The 25,653-nt window shown below is 46.5% G+C and overlaps 1 protein-coding gene across 3 annotated transcripts in view; it reads left to right on the forward strand.

The window, feature by feature from the left end:
• dennd1b (DENN/MADD domain containing 1B) overlaps positions 1 to 25,653 on the forward strand; it is a 92,874-nt gene that overhangs the window by 21,108 nt on the left and 46,113 nt on the right. For 2 of the 3 annotated variants that reach the window (XM_085437403.1, XM_085437405.1), the window contains 5 exons: positions 15,391 to 15,440; positions 16,212 to 16,331; positions 20,901 to 20,970; positions 22,734 to 22,814; positions 23,672 to 23,731. In XM_085437403.1, coding sequence (XP_085293529.1) covers positions 15,391 to 15,440; positions 16,212 to 16,331; positions 20,901 to 20,970; positions 22,734 to 22,814; positions 23,672 to 23,731 — 381 coding nt within the window. The remainder of the gene's footprint in view (positions 1 to 15,390; positions 15,441 to 16,211; positions 16,332 to 20,900; positions 20,971 to 22,733; positions 22,815 to 23,671; positions 23,732 to 25,653) is intronic. The other variant, XM_085437404.1, reaches the window with a different exon arrangement.

Here is a 25,653-nt window from a genome sequence, read left to right on the forward strand (position 1 = left end):
CCTTTCTCCTTCTGTAGCTGCAGTGAGAGGGTAATCAGTTCCATATGATGAATTGTGTTAATAATGTCTATGACCAGCTTCTGTGTGGGGGGGCTCCTGAAAACCTTCCTAATGCTAGTCACAGCTTTTCTCAGCTTCTCACGGGGAAATTGTGAACTCTGGATTAAATATCGTTTCATTTAAAAGTCTCTTTACCCTCAGAAAAACACAGCAGCCCAGCGGGGTGTCGTGTTTTCTCTATTAAACCCAACTTGATCAAAACAGTAACGCAGCCTTTAACAACGTGCGTGTGCCCATCATCGGCGAGCGGAGGCTGAGAGAGAGAAGACAGGACGGGCTGTACATTGTGTTCGGTGCTAAAAGCAACCACAGAGCAGATCCTGGAGCCGGATGGCTGGACGGATGACTTTGGGCAGCCTGTCAGCTGAGAGGAGGGAATAAACAGACGTGTAGCTGATAGACTCCAATATGTGGCGAAGGTTACGATAGACTTCAACACAGCAGCATAGCTAGTGAGTTTAAACAGCTCTCCTGCCTCTCTGATCCACTTTGAGAAATAAACTGAGTTGTAGAAAGATGCTTCAGGCGATGTCTGCCTGCCCCACAAGAACCAGAGCGTGCTATCAGAGTACGAGGTAAAGGCAGTGAGGGAATGGGAGAGCGAGCAAGAAATTACACACTTGCAGAGGGAAGAACAGGAAATGGAAGCGAAGGGGGGGAACTGAAATGAAGACGTAAACATAGGGCCAACACGGTTTTTGTGTTGACGCGGGCCTCGTGCATCCTCTCCAGCGTGGCTGTCCTTTTTAGCCCCCCGCAACCTCGCTTTTCTTTCATTCTGTTGTCGACCAGATCGTTTGTGTGGATAAGATGGCCCTTAAGATGGCCAGTTAGCCTGCTGTGTACAGAGGGATTGGCCCTTTCCCCCGTATACATAAAGGCTGTATTCACGGGCCTCATTACCAGGATTAAGGCTCCTTTCCTCCTTTGTGGCTCTGAGGGCTGGAGTCCTCTGTAGCCACAGTCTCGCTCTCTTTCTGTGGCCCGAGCTGGCCGGCATATGGCGGCAGCAGCCAGCGATCTCTGCAGAGGGGCTCGCAGCTCAGAGCGAGGCCTCCTTTTGTTTAGGCCGTTATTGTTGCTCAGCGTAATGACATTTGTAGGCCGTAGGATCAGGGTGGAGGGGTTAGTCTACCCCAGGGGAGAAGGGGTAGAGAGAGGAAGAGGGAGAGAGGGAGAGAGAGTGGGATGGAAGGAGGGGGAGAGGCAAAGACATGCAGACAGACAGGAGTGTGGATTATGGAAATATGAATTGATTTTTTTCTCCTGTTCAGTGGTAGAATAGAAAGCTCAAAGGAGAACAGACTGCAGGCTGGCATGCCGGGGTGGTGCTAGGGAAATGTGAAGCGAGAGGTGCTCGCTCCTTCTCTCCCCCCAACACGATTTCTCTATCAACCCCTGAGACTTGTGCCCTGGTCATCCACAGATGCCATTTGGACAGAGAGAAGCAGAGATGGAAGAGAGAGAGGAAGGGAGGGAGGGGAGAGAGAGGAAGGGAGGGAGGGGAGAGAGAGGAAGGGAGGGAGGGAGGGGAGAGAGAGGAAGGGAGGGAGGGAGGGGAGAGAGAGGAAGGGAGGGAGGGGAGAGAGAGGTGGCTAAAGCATATATTTGAATCATAAGAAGGACTTTTTTTTTCTTCTTTTTTGCAAATGAAGCAGACAGATGGAAATCTGTCCGTTTCCTCTCAGATCTCATCCCAAAGTAGTGGAAAACACACACACACACACACACACACACACACACACACACACACACACACACACACACACACACCACAGTGTGGTATAGAAGGCCCACTTCTGTGTAAAGAACAGAGGATAATATGATAAACACTCAGCAAGTTCCACCAACAGAGGACCAACTTGCAGAAACTGTCTGCAGCTCCACCATATTTCAAAATGTGAAGTTAGTCACTCGGACACTCCCTTCTGCAAATTTTCTGTGCTTTCGAGTGTAAAACTCAGTTTTCCATCTCAAACGCTGCAGTTTTATTTCCTTGTTTTTACTTTCACTCTGTTTAATCAGTTAACCAGTTTAACAAATAGTCACGTAGTCGAGCCCTTTAAGCTTTGCATAAAATGAAACACATGAATCATCTCGGGGAACGAGAAGTTTAAGACTTAAATTTATGTAAGTCTGGAAAAACGATGAGACAAGGATCCCAGAGCAGAGCAGAGTCGATGCATCTCCACCAGTCCACTTACCTGGACAGCGATTGGTTGGAAAAATCTGATTTATTTTTAGTAACTTCGAAACAGAAATCCAAATTGACCCAGCATCCCCCCAGTGGGAGTGTTTCTGTTATCCATACCATTTGATATCAAGAGAATTGTTTTCCTTTTTCACTAATAATAGATATTTGCACGTATGCTTAAAGGTTTGTGTCGGGCTGTTTCATACCTGCTGAAGATGATTGTGGCAACTGAAACTAGTTGTTGTTACTCTCAGGAAATCCACGGCTGAGTCGATTTCCTGAGTGGTCTTATCTTGTGTTTGTAATGATGTTCTTTTCTGTCTTGTTGCGACTGTCACATCATCTCCATCTCTGCACACAGATCTGTCCGTCCTCTCCTTACGCTCCCCTCTGGTTCATCAGCCTTCATGTTTCCACAATCCTTCTCTCATATTTCCCCTCATGAGCCACTGTTGCATGAAATTGCAAATTATACACACGCAGTATCTTTTTTTTCATCCACTCTGGGTTCAGCATAATATCAAGAGAGAAATAAAGGAAATATTGAATTATGAATAGTTTTTACTGCAAGGCCTTCTTTTAACTATTAAGGTTGATGTTAACTCTCCGTGGCTATTCCACACATTTTACTGTAATAAGGAAGCTTTGATCTTCCTGCTACAAACTGCATCGAGTTGACTGTAAAACATGCTGTTTTTCATTTATGCCAAGGCTGCGGTTCAAATTCGATTTTAAGGAAATATCTGTGCTTTGATACATCGCTATGTAGAAATCACGTTTTTATTAAATGCATTCTGGGACGTATTCTGTGGAGAAATTATAGTAATCCACTTTTCCTCTTCACTGTGTGCGTTTCTTTTGCTGCCATGCAGTTTTAAGTTAAAATGCGCTTTGTTTCCTTGGTACAGACCTGCTGTGTCTTTGTGTGGATTCACAGCTCAGGTTTGCAAAATTTCATCCGATCGAAGGATGGATGTCCAAGGTTGACGTTTGGTCATGATACGCCTCTACGTTTGGCATGAACCAAACACGGCATATTACGGTTTGGCGATATATAAAAATTTTCCAACCAACAATCGTCAGTCCGATAACCTATGGAAGCCCGTTTCTGCCAAAAAAAAAGTATCTATAACTCGAAATTTCGAGAAAATAACTCAGAATTTTGAGTTATGGATTTGTTTTTTACTTTTTAGTGGTGGAAGCAGGCTTCCATAAATAACCGATGATAGGCGACTTTTTAATGGGCGGAGCAACGTAACCTGATGGGCTGATTTGCACATTTAGAATTTCTAAGCTTTGTTTGGAGGGAATATTTTACCTTCTCTTCTTCTTTGTTTCAGGATTAATGTCGACGAGAGAGATGAGATTTATAATGCAGGATTTTTTTTCTTTCTTTTAAATGTGCCAAATCACACAAAAGGCTGAACTTTACATCAGAGATTTTTTTTAACGTGTGCTGGAAGAGACCACTTTTTTGTTTAATCGTGTATTTCTTGTTTCCCTCCTCTCCATTCTGTTTTTTTAATTTAAATAAAATGTTTTGGGGGTTTTCTGAACACCGGCTGCTGCCGTTCTTTCTTTCTGTTATGAGTTTCAGTAAATGAATCGCTGCTTTTGCTTGTAGCTGGAGATGTTAAAACAGCGCTGTTATTTTTTCCGTTGACTGCTTCTCTTAGCTTCAACCAACCTTAATAGCAAACTTACTCACAAACGATGGGCGAAGGGCTCGGCCTATCGCCGATTGTCGATATATTCGTCCAATCTCCCAACCTTACGGCAGACCAGCACCTCGCACCAATCGTCGAGCACGGTGGTGTGAGGAGAGGAGGTGATCTGGGCATGTTGGAGTCGTTGAGTTGACCATGAACCTCTTTGTATTAAAGACAGTTAAAGTATGGCCTAAAATTGGGTCATAAAACAGGAAATAACGGCGAGCACAGCAGCAGATCTACGACCGAACGGCTGAGACGGGGAAGAAAGATGAAAGTGCTGCGAGGACACTCAAACTGAAATGAGGGCAAATGCCCACAAACCTCAGTCAGCTAAAGATTATTCACAAACATGTCTGCCTGATACAGTCGATACAGAAAGTGTACAGTACTACACACTGCTTCTGCATTTGCAATGATTTAATTTAATATTAATGAGAGTGTAAACTGTAATGTTGTTGTTCATCCCAGTGTAAAGATGACTGGGTTATTTTCACCCTGACATGGAAAGCCTTATAGAGCTATTGTCTTTGTGGTTCTTTAATTGTGACCACCGTTGTCACTGAGATGTCATGACTTCAGGCTAAACTTGACGTGTTTCCCCGTCACACAGTCCTGTATATCTGTCTCTGCTGGAAAGCTCGCCGAGTCATCAGCCAGACAGGAAGAAGGGGAGGGACAGACAGAGGAAGAAAAAGAGCGAAGAGAGGCAGCGGTCTCTCGAGGCTTCATCCTCGGCAGCTTTCAGCGTTGCTCTGACACCGTGCTCCATCAGGACCGGCTGCCTGACACGCCGTGATTGGTGGCCACAGTTCTGTGGACTTGGCCCTGGGTGGGGGAGGCAGGGAAAGGGAGGTCGATTGGATTGGTGAGACAGCAGCGGTCTGAGGGATGGAGGTAAAGCGTAGGAACCGGTGGACATGATTGGTGACTTCAGCCCTGAGGGAACTGAGGGTTGACCCCAAGGAGAAGAGGATAAAGTGGGCGAGAGCGGTGGTGAAGGAGTCCTTGTGGGTGTGCGAAGGCAGGGCCCAGACATGCTTCAAGACGATGATGCGTTGCTGTCGGTTGATGCCCAGTGGAGCAAAATAGAAAAGCAGTAGGAGAACAGATGGATATAATAACAGGAAAGTTTGAATTAGATCAGTGTAAAAGGAGAAGACGGCGACGGAGGTTGGAGGCACTGTTGTAGATCACATGGTCAGCTCGCAAACCTGTGAGACACTGTTGTGAAAGTCTGTAAAAACATGGGAATTATTACCTTCTTTGGGTTTACACGTATGGAGAGGTGTGTGTGTGTGTGTGTGTGTGTGTGTGTGTGTGTGTGTTGCTCAGCGTGTCACAGGGCCTTGTCTTTCCCCTTCACTGCACCCTGACAGCAGTGTCAAACAAGGCCTCATATGATCTGTGTATGTCTTTGAGAATATGTGTGTGTGTGCGACTGGGTTCATACTGTTTTTATTCTTCCTTCTAACCCTTTTCACCTCACATCCCTCGGGTGTTCCAGGGTCTTGCCTAATGGACAGTCTCGCCCCACTAAGCTGGCCTTTGGCTCAGGCACTGAGCTGGACGCCTAACTAGGGGCCCTTTGTTGCTCATGGGTCTTGATTGCACTGACCTCTGGGCTGCCTTCCTGGGAGAAGAAGAGTAGTAGAGAGGGAAAAGGAGAGCAGGGGAAGTGTTTTCACGCCCCGTTGCTCACATCTCTCCTATATCGGCGAATGACTGGTGAAGAGAAATCGGTAGGAAAGAACTGTTGGCTGTTTCCCAACCTGCAAGTGAAGAGTAGTGGATTCAGCTACATACACAGATGTATGCAGTTAATCTGTACATTATCTGAATTCACTTTAGGAAGAACAAACTAGTAGGTTTATTATATTCCTCCATTTTATACGTGCAAGCCGGGAAGCTGTGCTGGAGGCAGCTGTTGCACACGTGGCCACGGCGAGGGAACAGAAATTTAGAAACGGGGAACTGGGAGAGTTTTTGCAAAAACATCCTTCCACCTCCTGCTGCACGGGTCATCGGAGGTCTTTGTTCAGGGTAACGTGCTGCTATCTCCAAACAGGTTCTGCACATGAATCTCCGTCGTCGCATTTTGTGTTGAGCTGCCGTGTCTGGACGAGCTTTGGTTGTTTTTGAAGAGACGCCAAAAAGCCGATTTTTGCCTGCTGTCAACACAACGTTGGATAAAAAGTTTACGGCTTTTCTTTTAGGACTTCTAGAAAAAGATGCCATTAAATGTGTTTGAACACTGAAAGGATGCTCCTCAGAGTCCCAGCAGAGTCGCAGCCAGACAGACTCTGGACAGTCAAAAGAACGAGACCCATGCGAACCAGCTCATGTACATATACTCAGCTATAATAATCACTGATAATTTTCAGACAGTAATTGGTTGTGCTGCCATTAAACTTGAAGCCCTCCACTTTTCAACAGCATCCTTTCACCTCCCGACTAAATTTAGGCAGAAACGAGTCATTTTTTCTCTTTTAGCTCAGAAATGAACATCCATGGATGTCTGGTGCTTGCTATCGTCTGATGATAAATTTATCTGCGGTCGTAAACCTGTGACCTCCTCTTGAAACAGGAAGTCTTGGCCTGGCTACCCAGAAGTCCCCAAATACCGGCCGTAATCTCCAGAGTCTGCCGACTGCAGCCGATGAGTTCCCAGCTTGAACGTATGCAAACTGGCTTCAAAGAGACCCTCAGATTCTCATCTGCTCATCTGCTAACTCTTTGTGTGTTATGGCCGAACTCACAGATGAGGAAACGAATGCTTTACACTTGCAAACAGGTTGCTCCTGTCAACCAGGAAAGCCTCTTTTTAATGGTTGTAGACGACGGGCTCACCCGAACTGCATACCGCTGTTGCCAGGAGAGCTATCACACGCACAGCAATGTGGCTTAATTGGGCATGCTTTTTTTTTTCTTCCCTTAACTACCCCATACAAGGCACAACCAGCAGCCACCAGTCAGAGACAGAAATGGCAAAAATGACAAATGAATAGGGTGTAAAGGGAGAGAAGGATGGAGAGGAGAAGGAGGAAGAGGAGGACGCAGCGATGCCCCGACCCTCTCTGCTAGATTCCTTGTACATCTGTCAATGAGACGTCCACCGCCAAATGTTTAGGAGCCGGTGTTGCACTACTGCTCCCCTGCTGAGCTTCAGTGTATACATTCTGTTTGTGTGTTAGTCCGTGCGTGTGTGTGTGTGCGCGTGTGTGTCGAGAGTGTGTGACGCCATGTGTTAGAGGCAGGCCCACATCAGGGTTCATACAGTCGAGCTAAGCCCGGTGGGAGTTGAAAGCTTAAAGAAGGAAATCCCCCCCCGGCTGCTCAGTGCACACACGCACACACACACGCACACACACACGCACACACACATGCACATGCACACGCACACACACACATATGCTATATCCCGCTCCCTCTCCTCCTGGCACTTCATTAATGAAACCCATGCTTGTATGTTTGGGGCATATGCAGCTCTCTTGGCCCAAAACTCTGTGTGTGTGTGTGTGTGTGTGTGTGTGTGTGTGTTAGGGGGAGATGTCTCACTCCCCATCACGTGGTTATATATTCAGTGGAAGATCTCAGCAGAGGCATAATACTGCTGCTCTCCCCTGTCTGAGCCCATCTGTGATATGTAGACAGGACATCAGCAGGACAGGGTATTAGCACTGGAATAATGTGCAGTGTTATTGTTGACGCCGCTCTCCGAGCAATAGCCCCCCCCCCCCCCCCCCCCCCCTCGTAACATAAATGCACCCATTGAGGAATAAACTGAAAATAAATTGGTGTAATACAGTAGGTGCCATGTACTGACCCCAGTAGAGTGCTTTAAAATTGGAGGTGACTCATTTACAGCTGTTGGCCATGGAGCGAGTTTGGGGGTTGGACAGACGGCGGTTAAGGGGGTGTCATGTGTTTTATTATTACTGACTTATAACTGAATTCATCCTGCGTGTGTGTTGTGTCCTAAAAGTGTAGAAAAGCAATCAGAGAAACGGTTTCCTCCCCTTGTTGGATCTTACCGAGGACATTCTGCTCGTGGATGCAAAGTGACGTCACGTTTGTAGTCGAGGGGTGCTCGGCCTTTTTTTAATTCTTGCTATGGTACTTTGGGCTGCTCGTTTACTGCAGAGGGTCTCCACAGCAGGTAGCTTCACTGTTTGATTTGGACGAGTTTTGTGCCGGACGCCCTTCCTGACACAACCCCAAAGCGTGTCTCCGGCTGTAGAGGTGGCAAATTCACATATAGTAGGAATAGGCAAATGCGACTGTCAGGTGTTGGTAGGTGCTTTAAAAGGCCGCAGGATCAGTCTGCCAGCTTTAGCACCATCTGAGCTGTGGCTCTGACAACATGGGGATGTTGTTAATCAAAAATAACCTCCTTCAGTCGAGACGCGCCGCACCAGAGGGGGTCACTGGGAACAGGAACTCGTAGAGGGAATTAGAAAAAAAATCCAGAAGGGCAAAACTCCTTCTTCCCTCCATCTCCCTCTCCAATCAGCCGGGGCAGAGCGAGCAAGAATGTGAAAATGTAACGCCCCCGTGTCAATTTGAAAGTGCACTTTATAGGCTCATGTGCCCCTCCACCTCTCTCCCCACCGCCTCCCCATCCCACTTCCCCCACTATTCTCAAGCAGCTCTGTTGCTTTGGTCCGGCTCTGAAGGCCGTTCTTATTACCGGCACAGAGTGCAGGTCAGAATGGCAAGCCGGCAGCATACTATTAAAGCCTAATGAAAGGAATCTCTGCAGGGTCTGAGGTCTGCAGCGGCCAGAGGAAGCTCTGCCTCTGCCCATTGTTCTTCTGCTCGTCTCCTCGCTCTTCTCTCTCATTTTTTAGTTTTTTTATTCCATCGCTAAATCTGGCATCTCCCCCGTCTCCCTGTCATTTCAGTCCTCTTCTTTGTCTTGTCCGTGCTCTACATCTGCTGAAAAATTCCCCTCTACATGTGTTTGCATCGGGCATCTCCAATCTGATGAGCTGCCTGGAAAATGTAAGCGGAGACATCTTGGAATCGTGACATGAAACTCCCTCAGATAAGGAAATGCATTTGTGACATTGAGCCCCAGCATAGACTCGTTCATGGACGCCGAACTTAAAGGTCAAAGGGCGTCCTCTTTCTGTAACTTGATTAACACTTTTCCATTTTTCCTTTCGGCGCTGAGTTCTTGGACACGAGCTGCCTGAGACGACACTTTACAGCGACCACCACAGTTTTTATCTTCTGCCTAGAAAACAATTGAATCATTCAGGAAGATGGAGTGGCTCGGTAGCCATTATTGGAAAAAGTTACTTGTATTGATTGCTTGATACTTGTAAAGGACTGCATTAATATGATGTAGTCTATAATTTGACAGTAGATTAATCTTTCGTTCCTTTTCTCAATCTATTGGTTTAGAAAATTGATTGAACAGTGCATACAAGGTGTTTGTGCGGGAGGCCACAAAAATCAAGAATTTTGATTGGGTCTAGTTTGGTTTGGACAAACGAAGGCTGGGTTTACGTGTCTCCTCCTCTCTGTGCTTCTGTCTCAGTAAAGTCTCCTGTAAGCTTCAGTATCTGGTGCAGTTTGGAGTTCATTGAACAAACAGGAAATTGTTCAGGAAGTTTGCTGTTTACAGTTAGATCACAGACCTGCTCTCTGACGGCAGTCGTCGGGTCGCCAGTCGCTTGGCGGCTGCAACAGTTTCAAATCCACTGCTGTCCCCTATCAAGGCTTCATACAATCACACATTTTTATTCTGCATTATTTATTTTTTCCTCTCTCTCTCAAACCAAGGCTCAGCTGTCCTTGTGCCTTTACACGTTGCAAATGAATGCATATCCATGCAAATTCTTAAAAAAGAAAGGCTGAGAATTTGAATATTTTGCTTAAAGCTGCACCCAGGTCGACCCTGCCATTCGGCATTTGAAAGCAGCGTGTCTGTTTGAATACTGAGGATCTCTCTTTGTCATGTTCGCCAGAGGGGCCGGGTGAGCGAACCAGCACCGGCAGGATGGGCAGAGATCGGCTGGGTAGCTGCACACAGACAGACTAATTGGGAAAAGGGGGGCGAAAGAGGGGACGAGGGGTTTCGGTGAGGGCGAGGAAGAGGTGGGGTATGCAGGAAGGGGGCAATCGAAGATGACGACAGGGGGGTTTAGAAGGGAGGTGAAAGAGGACGGAGGCTGGGGGGGATGGAAGGAAAAGAGGAGGTGATGGAGAGGGCGCAAGAGAGTGCGAGAGGAAGAGGTGAAGGAAGGGTGAGTTTAGATACTGTGCTTTCCAGCACTGATGTGTTAGCAGCCCTGCTGACTATTTCATTAGACTGCTGAGGGCCGGCTGGATGACCCGAGTCCCTACCTGCTGCAAAGCGCTGTGGTCTTATAGCGCGTGTTTGACACACGAGATAACCTTGCAAAAAACAGTTTTCTTGCACTTATGAAAGATTCACAGGAAGTGACCTAAAGCAGGCCCGTTCATGCATCTCGTTGAGGAAGACGACCCACTTGGGTCATTTTAAGAATCTATTACAGTTAAGAGATTGTGGATTTTGCTTTTTGAGACGTTGGTGTCACACTGTGTACGAAGGCTCCTAAAGATTCAGATTCTGCCTTTTTTTGCTTTAATTTGCCTAAAATGAGTTTTCCTGACAAATAATTCATTAGCATATTTCCGTTTTACAGGTTTTTAGAAGTAAACATGTAGCTTCATGATAGTAGTTCAGATTTACTTGATTGCAGTTTCAGTATTTTGTGGCTCCGTACCTTTTAGGATGCTAATAGTGTGCGTTTACATACTCAGCGCCGACGTTGTTAGCCTGTTGGAGTAACTCACGACTGGTTTGTTGACTCGTACACATTAGCTGACCGACGCACCGAGCGTGTTTCGCACTTCTGTAGCTGTGTCGTCATAGCGACGCACAGATGTGAAGCGTTTTCGAGCACGTCTTCCCAGCTTTAATCGATGTCCATGTGGTTAAACTCTTACTGTAAAGGCCTGACTCTGGTGAGGTAATCGCTCACAGCGAACATCTTGTCCGCATTATTTTTGAGTTATTTTGTTTTTCTTTAGTAATACAGCGCAGACTTTTCAAATCAGTCTGCACTTCTAATTGCATTACCAGGAAACGATAACTTAACTTTGACCAAGAAAATAAAAAAGTAGAAGCGGACACCACGTGGTGAATTTATACAGTGAAAGACTAAAACGGTCCAGCATGCTTTGAAAACAGCTGACAGTAATGTAAAGTGTGTCTGAATTGCAGTAATGGGCTAACACGCACACACACAAAGAAAGCCCTGCGATTTAATGCTTTAGGGTCTGATTCTAATATAAGTATATCTGTGTTACATTTACAAATTTGCCTGCCACCAGTCTCCATTCCTCCTAAAGCTGCTCTCTGTCTAGAAGGCTCTAGGGCCTGCTGAGCCAGGCTGACTGAGACGGGTAGCTAGCAGCATTGATCTGGCTGCAGTAGCCAGGGGAATATAAAGCAGGGCAGGGGCTTAAAGTCCTGAGCCCCCCCCCATCCTACCCCCAGGGAGGAGTCTTCGCTGCATAGGGAGAGGGCCATGAACTGCAAGCTGCTTCTCATTCCCTCCTTTCTTTCCTCGCCTCCCTGTGCTGTTGCATCCATCCTCCTCCACCTCTTCCTTCCTTCTGACATTCACTTTGTCACTCTCTCCCTCTGACTCCTTCCTTTTCTCCTCCACCCTCATTCCTTCTCTGCCTTCATCCACATTTCTCTACAACACTTGTGCTTGTCTGCCTCCGTCTGTGTGCAAGAATATGGGAAAGTGAATGTTACTCATGAAGTTCACGCTCGAAACGAAACACGTGGCCGACGCTGACTTTAGCATGTAGTCTGCATTTTTCTTTCCTCGCTGTGATCCTGAAAACCCCGCCCCCCTTTTTAGCAACCGCCCAGAAGAAGAAGGTGCACAGGTGTGTGTGTGTGTGTGTGTGTGTGTGTGTGTGTGTGTGTGTGTGTGTGTGTGTGTGTGTGACAGCCAGGCCCACACATTGTGATCTGTTCCACATCAAACCTCTCAGCCCCCAGTGTTTTGCTCAGCCATATATAGCTACAATTACTTCTAAAGAAATTAGGGTAGAGCTGGAATAAAAGAGAAGTTTAGGTCTGTTTTTTTTAAAGTAGAAATGTAAGAGTGTCGCCCTGCTCTCAAAGTTTGTTGCTCTTCCCTCCTGTACCGCGCTGTTCTGTGGGGCTGCAGTGCAAAGCTGCACAGTGCTGCTGCGCGCTGTTGTAGTGTTGTGGTGCAGTGATAGCGCGCTCGTCCGCTGGGGGAACCCAGAGCATTCTGTCTCACTGAGTGATACCCCTGTCTCCACTCACGATAAACAGCGCACACAGACACACACACAGACACGCACACACAGACACACACAGCAGTGTCTGCCAAGCCCAGCCTAGCAGCAGATTCTTCCCTCACACCCGCCTCCCCCTCTCGCAAAGCTGCAAATATATTAGCTGCCTCTTTTTCTTTTGTCTTGGGAAAATGGCAAGTGGGGGTGTCTACATGTGTGTGCGGTTGCGCACGTGTGTGCTTAGTGTACTAAGAAACTGTGGCAGAACATCCCCTTTGTGCCGTTGGTGTTTAGATATCCCTGTGGTATAGGGCCCAGTCATGGTGAGAGAGCTGCAGATGCCTTAGTTCCCTGTAATGCAGGTATGATGTAGGAAGAAGAAATACAGACTGCGAGCTGAAAATCACATACAAGCAGTCGATTTCTTTGGTTAAAACAGAAAGAAATATTGGAACAGCAACACTGTTGGGCTCGGCATAAAGGGTCGATTCAAACACACACACTCGCACGCACACGGTGCATTTTTCTCCTCTTATTTCTTTTGGTTCCCAGCCAGCTAGACTGTCCAAGTGAAGACTTCTGATAGTGAAATCTGCAGAATATCCTCTACAGTGGGGACACCGATTCCTCGTCTGTTTCAAACGATTTCAACAAAACAAACATAAATAAAAAATTTCACACAAAATGAGCCTTAAAAGCAAAAGATGTTTGAAAGTCCCGCCCCTAATATTTAACATGACAGTTTTCATGAAGAAAACATCCATTTACTTTGTTTGCAGATGGAGGCAGAAATCTGTGGCTATGGTTACCATAGTTACCTAAATGACAGTTTAAAGGGACACTTATCAAAAAATGTTTCTATATTTAATACTTTCTGCACGAGGGACGTGATGGTGTCATTGACAGAAGTGACCATCGGTGCTAACGAGTCAGAGTTACACCGGCGTATCGAACTGAAGCCTGAATGGACGTGCACCAATTCACTGACTGTCGGCTAAAGCGAGCAGCTACGCTCTTATTTTAATGAGCACAACAAACATTCCCAAATCTTTTTCTTCTAACCAGAAAATCTTTCGGATTTGGACTGTGTGCAAACTGCTGCCACCTCATGACAAACTGTGGTTGGAATAAAGAGCAAATCAATTATTGGAAAACAACAGATGAATGTTAAAATACATGTATGATTGAAAAAGGAGAGACGACTTCTTCTCTGACATCAGAAACCATATTTCAGGATGTGCCGCACAATCCTCGGCTGTCCACTCGGTGTAAATGCTAAAGACAGCAGCAGTGTCTCCATGCTGTCTGAGACTTAATGAATATATATATGAGAGAGCGATGGATATATATAAAGATAGAGGGAGCGAGAACATGCCTGCTGCTTTTATGTCATATCACACACGCACAGACGCATCACTTCCTCGTGGTCCTGCGTGAGATCAGAGTCGCAGCAACCCCTCAGCTGCCACTCAAACACAGATACCTGGTGTGGGCGGGGCTGCGACGGCTCAGAAATCTGGCAAGTGGAATGTTTTTATTTGCAGGAGAACGTGTGTGTCTTTGCCCGCGTGTGTGTGTCTGTTTGGCTGTGTGTGCCATATGCGGTGCGCCTGGGAGGGCTCTCTGCAACATATTGGTGTGCGTACGTTAGTGGTTAATAATAGCAGCAAGCACATACAGCGATGGCAGCTCTGATGTGTGTGACAGTTTTACAGCCGCGCACACCCAGAGACGGTAACGCACGTGTGCGTACACACGTATGTACACGTGCGCGCACACACACACACACACACACACAGACCTCACTGCCACTGAGCCCTTCGTCTTTGCTGAGTTCTCGATTTTATCACAGATCCTGATGAGTAAAAACAACCACTTCCCACCCACCGTGCCTCGCCCTCAGCCCCTCCCCTCATCCTCCATATGTGGGCAAATACAAACATATAGCACAGTTAAAAACACACACACACACACACACACACACACACACACACACACACACACACACACACACACACACACACACACACACACACACACACACACACAAATACACAAATGTGGAGTCTTAACCACCCTGGAAGCAGCCGCTCACATACGTCGTCCTCTCAAAACGCACGCCCGTTCAGCTCATTGTAGCTGTGGGAGTGTTTGTGCTGTGCCAGGTGGCAAGTTTAAGTTTTGATGGGGGGGTCAGCGACTGCTCCCTGCAGAAGCACAGATACCCAACCTGTCCTGGCAAGCAAAAGAAAGGGAGCGAGGGGGAGACGGCAAGAGAGGCCAGAGCATAGCAGAGGGCCACCCAGTCCCCGGGATCAGCCTCAGAGCCTGGCAGAATCTGGCCGAAGCCGAGAGAGCGACCTGGCGCCAGGTTAGCAGGCAGAGCGGGGACGCTCGGCGGCTCTGTGGCCGGTCTGGAGTGGCTCACCCATATGGTGCGCCGCTCTGTTCCTGCTCTCTGTCTAAATCCATATGCCGCTGGTGGAAAGGTGCCCCCGCCCCACCCACCCCCTCCACACTCCCCTAAGTCACAAGGGAGGTGTTTGGAGGTAAAGCCCTGAAGGCTTGTAACCCCCTTCCTACTTCTTAACCCCACAGAGCTGCTTAGCCTATTGTCACTACAATCTGCTACCATAGCCTTCGTGTCCCCCCCCACTCCCCCTCCACCACCACCACCCTCTCTTTCTCCTCTCTTCTTTCTTTCCTTTCTCGTCCTTTTATCTCCCGTTGGCACCTGATAATCGATGAACTTATTAACTGCTAATTATTCAAGCTGTGGATGGAGGATCCCTCGCCGTCCCTCTAAAAGACAGCGAGAGGGAAAAAGGGGGAACTCCTCTCTGTTCTGCCAAATGAAGTGCTTTATATTGCCCATTCGTTTGGATTAAGTGCATTCAGGCTGCAGTGTTTGGGATGTGGAGATTTTGTCAGATTGCTATCAGTAACATTCAACATTAATCCCCATTTTGTTCAGCCAGTTGATAGCACTCGTTTAGCGGAAGCCCCGGAGACTTTCATATGGAAACACGATTTTAATGGGTTTCATCAGTGACGACTGTGTGTGTGCGCGTCTAAAGATGTGCCTTCTACTCTGTTCTGTTTTTGCAGGAGGTCCTTCAGACGATACCAAAGTTCTGCTTTCCCTTTGACGTGGAAAGGTACGATTCCTCGTTTTATTTGAGCAGCGCAGCTCACTTTCACCTGAAGCACACGTCCTCTGCACATACCACGAGGAGCTATAAGCTACTACTTGATGACGTCCACGCCAGCTCACCGGCTTAAAAACTAAAAAGCAAGAAAAACAAACCAAGAAATGAATGCTGCGATCGTCATATTAATGATGAAGCCACAGGTTTTATTAGTGATGCTGCTGATGAGGTCATCAGCGACAGGCCCACACGATGCAGTTGTGGTTAGTGAGATTTCCTGTGAGTGCAAATGTGGCCAAAGTTGAGAATATAAGTGAGCGTGTTTCTGTACGGACTGTAGGTCCAATCAGATCAGCAGCCTGAGAGCAGCACAGCTCTTATTTTTAGTAAGTGACACGGTAAAAACTCCCATTTTTAAAGACAGAAAGGAGAGAGAGAGAGGGAGGGCTCCTTGGTATTTTTACTGAAGCTGAGCTGCTGCCATCTAGTGTTGAAGGCGTGTACTGAGCTTTACTGGAATTTACCTCGGGGTTGGAAAAGCTTTTCACTGTTTTTTTCTTTTGTACCAGTCATACTCGAAATATGTGACATCAGATTTGGAGCTTGACTGGAGATTTAGCTCGTGGGGAGTTTTCCTTTTTGAATGAGGCCTTCTTTCTGGGCCAGTTACATCTAATTGTGTTTTGTTGTGCTGCTTCTTAAATGTGTGTGTTTTCGTTTTAAACACTTGTGAGGTTTTTGTGAGCGTGCACAGCACGTGTCCCTCGTTTTGTCGCCCAGGGTCTCCCAGAGTCAGGTGGGGCAGAATTTCACCTTTGTGCTGACGGACATCGACAGCAAGCAGAGGTTTGGTTTCTGCCGACTCACCCAAGGCTGCCGGGTCTGCATATGTCTGCTCAGGTAACACACGCTCTGTGAAGTGTCTGTAGTCTTATTCCTCCCAAAATGTTTTCTACATTTGTATTTCACTAAGATGAATCCTGAACCTTTAAAGCATCTTTACAGGTTTTTTAATTTTTATTAAAGGAACATCGAACACAATTTCCATAAATAAGCAGCGAGGTTATTAAAAACTGCTCTTCACAAATACATCAAAATAAAGAGAATATGTGTGAGTTGCCGTCTTTATTTACTCGTTCAGATAACCCGGACTTGCTCTGCCCTCTTTAAATAAAAATCATAAATTCTATGGATCGCTGCAGAACTGTTTTTATTTTTTATCTATCAAGTTTGATGGAGAGGAAAAAAAAATTAGCCGATCTTTGAAGTGAACACAGATTTTTTGAGGCAGCATTTTCATTCATTCTCACACTTCACACTGAGCTGCTCTATGCCAGAATAACAAATTTTATAGTCTCATCTGCCCACACAAATATGTTACTGATGTGCCTATAATTATCCAAAAGTTTAGCACTTTTTGATATTTTCATAGGTGGATTTCTCCTATCACAGCGCACATAAATGAGGACAGCAAACCCACGAAAAGAAAAAAAAAAGGCATTTTCTTTGCATAATTGCGCTCCGGCAAAGACTATTATCATTTAATTCCCATGTAATTGCATGTTGACACAGTGTTTTTACAGATGTAATTAACTTTGCCATGACGGAGAAGAAGCCACTGCAGTGACGATCTCAGTGGAGTGGACTGAGGATAGAGCTGAGGAGGGAAAAGTACAAGAACGATATTTTTAATGAATTCATGAAGAAGTCGAACAAATAACAAACCGCACGACGAGGACAAAGGCTTTTTCTGTTATTGTAAAGCTGCTCTCGTGTGTGTGTGTGTGTGTGTGTGTGTGTGTGTGTGTGTGTGGCTGTTGATGGACAGTCGCGGGTTTGTCGCTGCCCTGATGAGCTGCTGTGAAGAACAGTGTCCCTCTTCCCCACACCACCCACCCTTCCTGGCCATCTTCCATGGCCTTTGTTTTTCTTTCTCCCTCCCTCTCTGTCTCTCTTGCTCTCTCTCCCTCTCCCCCTCGCCGTCTCTCCCTCTCTTTTCTCCTCGTTATTCGGCTACTGCCACAGTGCGACAGCAAAGACGCTTGGCCCATAATTATGCATGAAGCTTCGCTGCCAATTAGCAGAGGCTCCCCTGTCCCTCTCGCTGAGTTAGACATGCTAATTCATTTGACATATGATGTATAAAATTCATTATGCATTCTGAGTAGTTTGCATGGCTCGCTTCATTTATAATAATATAATGTATAGGAAGTTGTTGTTTTTTTAATTCATTTAAAATTGTTAATGCGCAGCTCGGTTATGTTTTTAGTTTTTTACTTTTATTCCATCTTAAATATCCTCGCTCGTCCAGGACACGACGAGCGAGGATATTTAAAAGGATTAAAGTGTGTGCAAGAAATTTGGAAATAAAGTTCCCGTCTTCAAGGTCCTCGGTCGCGACTTTATCTTTGTTTATGATTCGTAAAGATGTTAGTAATACCAGATGGGATTCAAGAAAAAAATAAAATTAAGATAATAAAAGTAGTTTTTTCTTCAAATGTGAAACAAGTCGACGGCGGCCCGGGCCGACATGTTCATATTTGTTCTTCTAGGTCCCAAATATAAAATAGGACTCATTAAAACAGTTTGTGATTGCGCGAGTGCTGCACAGTAAAATTGTCACCTCTGCTTACGGGAGGAAGTGTCTTAATGAGCAGGACAGTTTTATGTGGACGGCTCTTTGTAGTGTCGTCGCTGAAGTCGTGACCAAAAAGACCAGGCTTCCTCCAGGCAGGGCTCACACACACACACACACACACACACACACACACACACACACACACACACACACACACACACACACACACACAGTGTACTTTTAATTCTGCCGTTTTCACCCCAGCAGGGTGACCAAAGCCTGCTTTTCGTGTAATTAAAGAGTAAAATAAAGTTTATATCACAGCTGAGGCTCCTGAATCGATTCGACTTGCTTTTGGTTTAGCGTTCGCTCGTCCCCGTACTTAACCCTCGACCCCAGAAAGGAGTCGTGTAAGGCAGTCTTCCAGTGAGCCGTCTACAAAGTGTGAGAGGACTTACGATTACAGGTGCCTGTGCGTTAAATAAGATTTAAGAGCCATCTACAGGAACAGGAATAACTGTCACGCTAAACACCCAACAGGTACTTTATGGGAGGAAAAGAGGCCGCGCGACACCGATGAGCCCCGACATTCAAACCGCCGGGCTAAAACTGCTCTGACCTGTCAGAGGTGCATGGCAGCAGGAGAGGGTCCTTGTGATTGGGTCTTAGGCTTTTTAAGGTAGTTTGTGCTTCGAGGGGACGGCTGCTGCTGCTGGGGAGTTGTGTTGCAACCTGTGGTCTCCTTGGTGGGCAACAAAGTTGCTTTTAACTGTTTAATAAGTACCTCTCTTACAGCAGTAATTTGGCTAATTTGTTTCTTTTTCAGTCTTGGGTTGTATTTTTGCGTCTGCGCGTCCACAACGCTCCGATTACAAAGCTCCAAAGGCGCGTGTTGTCTTCTGTTAGATGGTCCGAGTCTGGGATGAAGAGCGCTGTGAAGGCTGTGAGTGGGTCGCAGATTAACCGGTTCATTCTCTGAGTGCATGGCACTTTGGGAAGACGTGTTTAAAATGGCAGGAGAGATTGCGGGGGCCCCCACGCACCGAGCACTCCAATGATAGATGCCTCTCCGTCTCTATCGGAGGATTTGTGAAGCACAAACAGATCTGAGCAATGAACTGTGACGAGTAGGAGTATCTCTCTGAGCTTTCCAGACTTTCACTTTGCCCATACAGGAAGCAGAGGGGGGGGGGGGGGAGAGCAAAACAGTGTCTCATTGAAGTTTTATTCATTTGATTGCGTTGGAATAAAGGGGGAAAAATCATCCTGTTGCCGGAATATTGATAATTTGCGGTTGGCTGTCGTCACGGTGATAATGCACTTTTCTGTAAAACTGAAGATTTACGGCACCAGCAGCATAACGAGTGTGAGTCGTTTACGTCTGTGGTGAAAAATGAAGGATTGATGTCCAGAAGCCTGGTTTTTAAACACGAGGCTCAGATAAGCCCGGCCTTTGTTCTCTCTCGGTCTTTATATCAGACTGAAGTTGTGTAAACTGACCCTCGTGCACATATTTGCCTTTTGACGTGGCAGAAATAGGTCTTCAGGTTGATATCCGGTCACCAAATTAACATCCGCGTGTTTGATTGGGCCTCTACAGCAAGTGTGACCCGATTGCGCTAAATCTTTGTGCAGATGTCACAAAATCGTCGCGTTAAGAGACTGATTGTTTCAGACTAATGGTCACTCAGCCTCTCTGATTGGTGCGCTTCGCTGCACCTCTCCTCGTCATTGGCCCCTCGCGGATTTATGCGATCTGAAAATTTGCATCAAGTCCACTTTATTGTTTTCTAGTTGTCTGTTAATTCCAGTCTGCGGAGCAGCCAGTGACCCATGCCCTGCAAACTCCTCTTCCTCCAGCCGACCGTCTGAGACGCAAAACTTTGCCTTTAGGAGTACGAGGCCAATCCAAGGCTTTTAATACGTCTCGATTTGCTAATGAAATAAAAAACAGCCCACGTTTGATTGACCGGCTCGTTTGGTCACTAATTCTTTTTCCCAGCCCTGCAATGCAGGAGAGTTAATGAAGCATTAATGGGAGTCTGTTTATTTAATGGCAGTGCTGGTCCTTACTCAGAGTCATTATACATGCAGTGTTTAAAACTGCATGTTAAGAGCCTGAATGAAATAAAAATGCAATAAGTTGATAGGACACCATGTTTTTAGTATTTGATTGCATAACATTAAACGCGCTGAGGCCTCGCAGCTTTGGTGCCAAAAGGAAAATGTTGGCCATCGTCCACCCAGAAACAAGTCGACTTGGCCAAGAAAATGTCAACTTTGTAAAGAAAGCCATGCTGCAGATGCTTTTAGCTTATGGTGGGTGTACTTGGTGATTAGCTCGAACACAAACACTGCAGTATAAATTATTTTTGAGCTTGTTAATGAATTTATTTATTTTACATTCATTACATAAGGAAAAGCTTTTTTTTCTTCTAAATATGCAAAAGGGATAAGAAGAAGCGGGGGGGAGGGGGGGGGCATTTTTGTTAAGCCTGTGCATCTGGGAGCAGCATGCTCGTAAACCATAGCATCCCTCCACATCACATGTGGTGCTTTTTCTTTCTTCCTAAAGAATCCATTGTTTTTGTTTCCTCATTTAAGGAGCAGACATGGTGGGAATTCTTGGAGTGCCGAGGGCCCGAAGCACAAAAGAACGCCATAATAAGGACGAGATAGCGTTTAATTCCTCCTCAGTGTAACGACTCTGACAGAGTCCATGCCCTGTATGCAGCGTGCTCTTCAGGTCACGCCGTTCGTGCAACGCACACGTCTGCCGGGGAGCGACGTGCGCGTCCTGCTTTGATTCGTCACCTCCCGGTTTGATGACTGAATGAATGAAAGCTTTTCCCCGTGCTGCACATTAACACGTTCCTCTCTGACTCTTGCAGTTACCTACCCTGGTTTGAAATCTACTACAAGCTTCTAAATACCCTGGCAGACTACTTATCGAAACAACAGGTAATCTGGTCTTTTTCTGTGTCTCGACTATTTACACTTGTGCTCTAATGGAAAACAAAATGAGGAAAGGTGTAGTGGGATTTGCCTGAGAGACACGCAAACACGGCGCCGCGGCGAGATGTTTTCCTGCATTGTGTTCTCGCGCGTCGTCTTTGGCGAGCAGCCGTCTCGGGCTCGACTCGCTTCCTGTTGTTAGCAGCAACAGTGTTGACATTTCACAGACCAAACGCTGATCTGACACTGGAAGTTTTTCCTGATGAGTTACTGGAATACAAATCGTTAAGAACAAGAAAATACACACACACACTCTCACACACACACACACACACACACACACACACACACTCACACACACACACACACACACACACACACACACACACACACTCTCACACACACACACTCTCACACACACACACACTCTCACACACACACACACACACTCTCACACACACACACACACACACACACACTCTCACACACACACACTCTCACACACACACTCACACACTCACACACACACACACACACACTCACACTCACACACACACACACTCACACACACACTCACACACACACACACACACACACACACTTCACTAAAGTCTTTTCCCCTGACTTTTCGCTGCATTGTACTAGCAGAGGGAGGGGAAATGTAAAATATGCAACAAACTGGGGAGACGCGCAGCGCCTGGTGCAGCGGGTGTAGGTGATGTTTCACTGTTTAGACTGAAGGGAGGGGAGGGAGCTTTGGGATCACTTTCAATTGTCATGTAGTCACTGCTTCTTCCAAGATCCTCTGAGAACAGCGATCAGGACAAAGTGTCTGTCTAAAGTAGACAATGGCAGACACACAAACTCCTGCAGTTCATCAGAATAATCTAATATGAAGAGAGGAGGGGGTGGGGCAAAAGCAGATCAGGACAGTTTGTGCGAGGAAGACGGAGACAGAAGGATAGCTGGAAATCCTGGGTGACTGAAGTGTTAGTGTGCATGATTTGGTTTCTATTTACCCCGCTGTCCGTTCCAGGCGAGAGGGAGATGTTGACAGACGAGGGAAGACAGAAGAGCGATGAGGGTTTAAGGCGAGGGGTAAATGAACTGTTTCCCCAGGCCGTGTTGCTGACCATGCGTGTGAGCATTGAGGCTCTCATGACAGGAGGCTGTTCGATTGCACCCCTCCCTCCTTAACCCTCCTTCCCTTTACTGTATATTGCCGTCTATTGCTTCTATTTCTTTTCCACTTCATGCACGCACACACACACACACAAACGCTCGCGCGTTCATTTCCTGGCGCGAGCAGCGGCTCGTACACAAAACCAAAACAAAGTTCTCAGAGAGGAAGTTGAAGCAAACAGTCGTCCCTCCTTTTTGTTTCTCCAGCAGGAGGCCGAGAGTGTGAACGGTGATCCTGTCAAAGAGCCGTAAGTGCTGGAAGGATCGTCTCAGGCCTGATCTGTGGTCAGACCGAGTTCTCTGCCGGCTTCCTGCGGCCTCTGTCTTTGCAGCGAGGGGTGGGGGCTTAATTACTGACAGCCCGCTCTCGGGCTGTAAATCAACACCGACGGATAATAAGCGTCTGCGGCTCGTCTTTTAACCTCGCCGTTTCTCGTTAAACGTATGTCGGTCGGATGTTGCGGAGCCCTACGGCCCTGTGGTCTGCAGCAGCGCCGTGTTTGAGATTGACACGTAACTTGTGACATCAACAAGTCGAGTGAATAAAATTCACGCGTCTCTTTTCCTTGTTTGTTTGTCTCCTCTAGAAAAACGACTTGAACGACGTGCTGAACTCCCTCTATGACCTGCCTGTGCCAAAGCCCTTCACGCCCGTCAACCTGAGTGTGGTAGGTATCTTGTGTTCCCCGTTATCAGAGGCAGAGACAGAAAGAGGGGACAGGTGGTGACTGTGGCAGCGTGCAACTTTAAAAAAGAATTAAAGTCGTCACAAAGAAGAAACGAGCACATGAGGGTGGAGGAAAGCGGAGGTTGAGATAAATGAGAGAGCAGAGCAGTAGATGCTGTAGGTGGGAACAGCGACTGACACCCCGTTTGGAAACCCGTTGTTTCGGCGTGCGATGAGCCTGAGCCGGACATGTTTAAAGTGGAAGCCTCCTTTCACAGCTCGCCGTGTCTCCGCTTATCCAAAAAGTGGAACGGCCTAACGAGCTCGGTCGCTGAAAGCCGGCCTGTGACACAGCTCGGCCTCTGTCACGTCCCTGTTCAAGACGAGCGTGATGGTTTCTCTCCAGTATCTGTTTGAGTTTTAGGGCCTCTGTACTGTAACAGCATCAAAGGGTTTCGTGGGAGCCTCTGCCCTCGGGGACCACCTCTCTTTAGTTTTTTTGTTTTTTCGGACCAATTAGACAAACAGCTGTAGAAGAACACTCGTCTAATTAAACATATGAATTTCCAGCCTAACAAGACTAATACGAGGCGATCAATAAATCTCTGTGAAGGCTAACGAGTCCATTTCTTCCCGTCTGAGTGTTGATTGGAAAAGAAGCCCCAGAGAACAGAGGTGATAGCTTCATCTCTCCTTCGCTCTTTTTCTGGAGAAGCCACTAGTTTGATATTTAATTGATGAAGCAGAATTATTCCCTTAAAGTGTGTTTTTGTTTTATCATGGCAGCCAAGAAGAAGAATCATTGTCCCCTTTCATCTGTGAACCCTCTCTCTCTCTCTCTCCCTCTCATTGTGCAAGAATGAGCAGTTGTATATTGCCACTGGGCAAGTACTGAGAGATCGGCGAAGCAAGGAGCCGGTGAGTGGAGGGGAATGAGCGAACGGCAGAGGAGGCGAAATATGAAACTGCTGCTATACTAATCGCATGGGAGCCGCGGATTTCCAATTTGGCCAAATAAGCTGCGCTATCTTTTTAAATATAACAAAAACAAACTATCCTGGGCCTTGGTGTATGTTTCTTCTCCTCTGGAAAACAATCAAACTTTGTAAATGATTAATGCCCTTCCACACTGCTAGATTCTCTCTCTGAATATCAAAAGTCTTTTTTCCCTTCTCTTTATGTTTAAAGCAATTGTACTCAAAAAATCTCCTTGATGCCTTTCCAGTTAACCCACTTTCAATGTTTTTATATAAACAAGTCTTCGAAAGAACAAGGGGGTGGGGTGGGGGGGGGGGGTGATAAGCAAGCAAACAGCCAATGAAAGGCAGGGTTGAGTTGAGGAGCACAGCTTGTGATTATCACAGCATCGCGAATTTGTAACTTTGTTTAGTTACACAGAGCACAAGGAGAGGGAGGCGGAGAGTTACCGTGGTTACGGGTGGCGGTCCTTAGCACCAAGTCCTCGATTTTACACTTTATTTATTTATTATCTTTTATCATAGATGATAGAAAATAAATAATAGAATCAGAATCAGAAGTATTCTGATTCTGATTCTGATAGATGGGTAATGGTAGAGGTTTCCAACGACGAGCTGAATTAACTCAACTTTAAAGCTGATGACCAAGTACTAATGCCGTCAACCAATCACGTGTGACTATTTGTGTGCAGTTTTATTTGTTCGCAGCTCTGCATCGGAGCTGCAGCGTAACCACAAACTAACCATCAGAGTTTCTCTACATGAACACGGCGACGCTGCGCCTGACGTTGATTTAACTGTAACTCTAATCAGCACGTGGAAACCGGAGACGCTCCTTCGCTTTAGTGTTTTCTGTCAGGCATCACCGAGGGCAGGAAAATCACGTGGCTTTGTTTCTTACTTGGCAACAAGCAAAAACCTTGTTTTGGGATGTTAAGGCTGAGCGAGCGTCTGGTTAGTGTTTGCAGTGCGTGAGCTCTCCTGTCTCGGCGAGCAACCCCGCATCTCGTTAAGCGATCAGAACGAATTTGTTTTTATTTTTCAGCTGCAGAAAGTCGCCGTGCAAAATACGCATACAAATACGGCTTTAGCAATAATACAAAGCTTCGGGGGAGAGACCTTGATGTCTGCTCCAGTTTCTGTTTATTTGCTGCGTCTTTATCTCTTCTGAGCTTTGTTCAACCAGCACGGTGACCGTCCGCCGGGAGCAAACTGATGGTTTACTCGTGAAAATTGGTTTTTCACATTTTTTTGACCTTAGATCACATTTATTTAAGGAGTGAAAGGGCTGTTTGTTTTACACTAAACTGAATAGTTCTTTGTCGCCAGGCAGAGAATTCAAACAACATGAAATTATGATGATGTGCAAATAAAATCTACTGTGTCTCTTTGTAGAAAGACTTTAACGTATCCGTAGAAATGCAGAGTTTAGTCTTCAGCATCAAAGCGATCATAAGATGAGCTGGCGGGTCGTCGTTCTTTGGAAACGCTGAATCGGATTCGTCAATAATGTCGTTCAAAGTGGCAAAGATGAAATCGGATGATCGAGCTCAGAACACAAACTGGATCCTTTTACCATTAAAACAGAGGTGGGGGGAACTCCAGGCCTCGAGGGCCGGTGTCCTGCAGGTTTAGATCTCACCCTGGGTCAGCACACCTGAATCACATGATGAGTTCATTCTCAGGCCTCTGGAGACCTTCAGGACATGTTGAGGTCATTTAGTCGTTTAAATCAGCTGTGATGGATCAAGCACATCTAAAACCTGCAGGACAGCGGCCCTCGAGGCCTGGAGTTGGACACCTGTGCATTAAGTTTCCATGCTTTTTTTCCTGCCTGACTGTGGTGGACTTTTAATGGGTGGT

The sequence above is a fragment of the Copadichromis virginalis genome, linkage group LG17, assembly GCF_057382275.1.
Source record: "Copadichromis virginalis isolate Kocher_CV1m ecotype Utaka linkage group LG17, C_Virginalis_male_GT1.1, whole genome shotgun sequence".
NCBI lineage: Eukaryota > Metazoa > Chordata > Actinopteri > Cichliformes > Cichlidae > Copadichromis > Copadichromis virginalis.